Source organism: Triturus cristatus, chromosome 7, assembly GCF_964204655.1.
Source record: "Triturus cristatus chromosome 7, aTriCri1.1, whole genome shotgun sequence".
NCBI lineage: Eukaryota > Metazoa > Chordata > Amphibia > Caudata > Salamandridae > Triturus > Triturus cristatus.
In genome coordinates this window covers 1771431448-1771433598 of record NC_140590.1, presented here as the reverse complement: position 1 = coordinate 1771433598, position 2151 = coordinate 1771431448, and the positions used below count along the sequence as shown (strand labels likewise).

At 41.7% G+C, this 2151-nt stretch overlaps 1 protein-coding gene across 1 annotated transcript; it reads right to left on the bottom strand.

Moving 5' to 3' along the window:
* Positions 1 to 511: 511 nt before the first annotated feature.
* LOC146813045 (olfactory receptor 5V1-like) lies at positions 512 to 1438 on the bottom strand. The gene has a single exon (XM_085614681.1). The coding sequence runs from the start codon at positions 1436 to 1438 to the stop codon at positions 512 to 514; it is 927 nt and encodes a 308-aa protein (XP_085470807.1).
* Between the last annotated feature and the right edge of the window lie 713 nt (positions 1439 to 2151).

Sequence of the window (2151 nt, the reverse complement as noted above, 5' to 3'; positions counted from 1 at the left end):
ACCATGATGTGCGAGTGTAAGGGTGGGAGTGATTACTGTTCATAATAGCGTAGCAGGGATGGCACTATAAAGTGTACATGTCGGATTGGCCGGCATTCTTTCCGCAGCCAACCGGACAAGCTCACTTCTGCCCACACCTAATCCAGCAGCTGTTTTAAGCAGTTGAGGGATTGCACAGGCCCCCAGGCTCAAACGGAACGCTGGGTTAGCTTGCTCTGTCCAATCCTAAAACAGCATGAGAGCAGCTGCAGGATTGACTAGGTCACACTAGCGTGGACCAAAGGTTTCTTCTGTCCAACCTCTTGTCTCACTCAAAATGGAGTTTTGGCACATCGAACATGAGGAGTTTGCCTCACAAGAACATACAAAACATGAAAATAGGACCAGAAATATCAAGGGTAGGTGGTATCAAATTCTAGAAAAAATCTTTTCTAATTCAAAAAATGTACACCTGCAATGCATGCCCTAGAAGATGAAAAACACAATTTCTGGGTTGCTGTTTTGTTAAATGCTATTTTGTATTCTGCATCTTCTTTAGGGTGTTTTTAAACTCTGTGTTGTTCAGGCTGTATATAATGGGATTACATAGTGGAGTTACAACAATATATGACAGAGACAATACTTTGTTGTATTTTACCAAAACCGTTGATGCTGGTCGCATGTACGTAGAACAGATAACTCCATAAAATAATATAACCACAGTGAGGTGGGAGGCACAGGTGGAAAAGGCCTTGCGTCTTCCCTCTGTAGACCGGATTTTCAGGATTGTTGAGATGATGTTGATGTAAGATACAATAGTTAAAGCAAAAGAGGCAACTGCAACTAGAGTACCCATGATGTAGATTGCTACCTCAACAGAATGAGTGCTGCTACAAGAAAGATTCATTACAGCTGCCACATCACAGAAGAAATGGTTGATTGTGTGAGACCCACAGAATGAGAGCCTAGATGTTAGTGTAATGTGTGGTATTGGGTCAATAAAACTAAATAGCCAACATCCGGCAGCCAGCTTTATGCATACTACATCATTCATGGTGGTCACGTACCGTAAAGGATTGCAAATTGCCACATATCGATCATAAGCCATAACTGTTAGAAGGAGCATTTCCGTAGACACCATGGAAATGAAAAAAAACATCTGTAGCAAACATCCATTTAGAGAAACGTGTGTTCCCACCAGAAAGAAGTGAGCAAGCATGTATGGGAAAATGATTGTTGTGTAACTGATGTCCAGAAAGGCTAGGTTTGTAAGGAAAAAATACATGGGTGTGTGCAATTGTGTGTTGGAACAGACAATCACCATAATAAGAAGGTTCCCCACAAGTACTAAGAAATAAATCAGCAAAAAGGCCAGAAAAAGTGGAACTAGAAGATAGGGAAAATCAAAGAAACCAACAATGATGAACTCAGCTGCTAAAGATTGATTTTCTCCTGCCATTGGTTGTGGAATGCAGTTTTCTGGTGTTGGTAGATCAAGAATATCTGCAATCAAAGAAAAAAACAATTGTCATATAGAACACAAGTGGCATAGAGATGTGTCACTCTTGAACAACGTAAGGTGGTGCAAGGGAAACGTAACTATTAAGTTAGATTTATCAAGCCATGCAAGGCTACCATGCATGGTCCTGAGTGGCTTGATACATTTAGAGTAACTCAATGCAACGCAAATCGCTCGGTTGCGTTACTGTGCTCCAGGGAGGCATTCCATGGGTGGAGCGTGTGTGTTCCCAGGCATCCAACCATGGATTTTGGCACATTCCAAGATTTACCATTACTAGTAGTATGTGTAGGGTATACAATATTTGCTAAGAACTGATCATAAACCTATGGTTGAGATTTTATTGCCAGGTGGTACTGATAAAGGGTTGGCAGCCAAGCTCCAGGAGTATCTGTATGAGATTGAACATATCCATGGTTGGAATAACTCACAAGCAGATTGTTCATCCAGTCTGTCTGTGAATTGGAGAGTAGTTGATGGACTGGCTGTGTTAAATTCTGAGACTGTTGGGTCTGTTGATTTGGTGGAATATGTTGTCATAGTTGGTGAAGGAGCATTCACAGATGAAGAGTGGCATCAAGAAAGGGAGGTGAATGGTTTCCTTAACAAAGTGGTGCATTTGGCCAATCAAGAGTGTAGGAGAGAGAGCTCTG

What these genes read in the sequence shown, in the direction of transcription:
- LOC146813045 (XM_085614681.1), bottom strand. Translation starts at nt 1,438, where the DNA reads ATGGCAGGAGAAAATCAATCTTTAGCAGCTGAGTTCATCATTGTTGGT.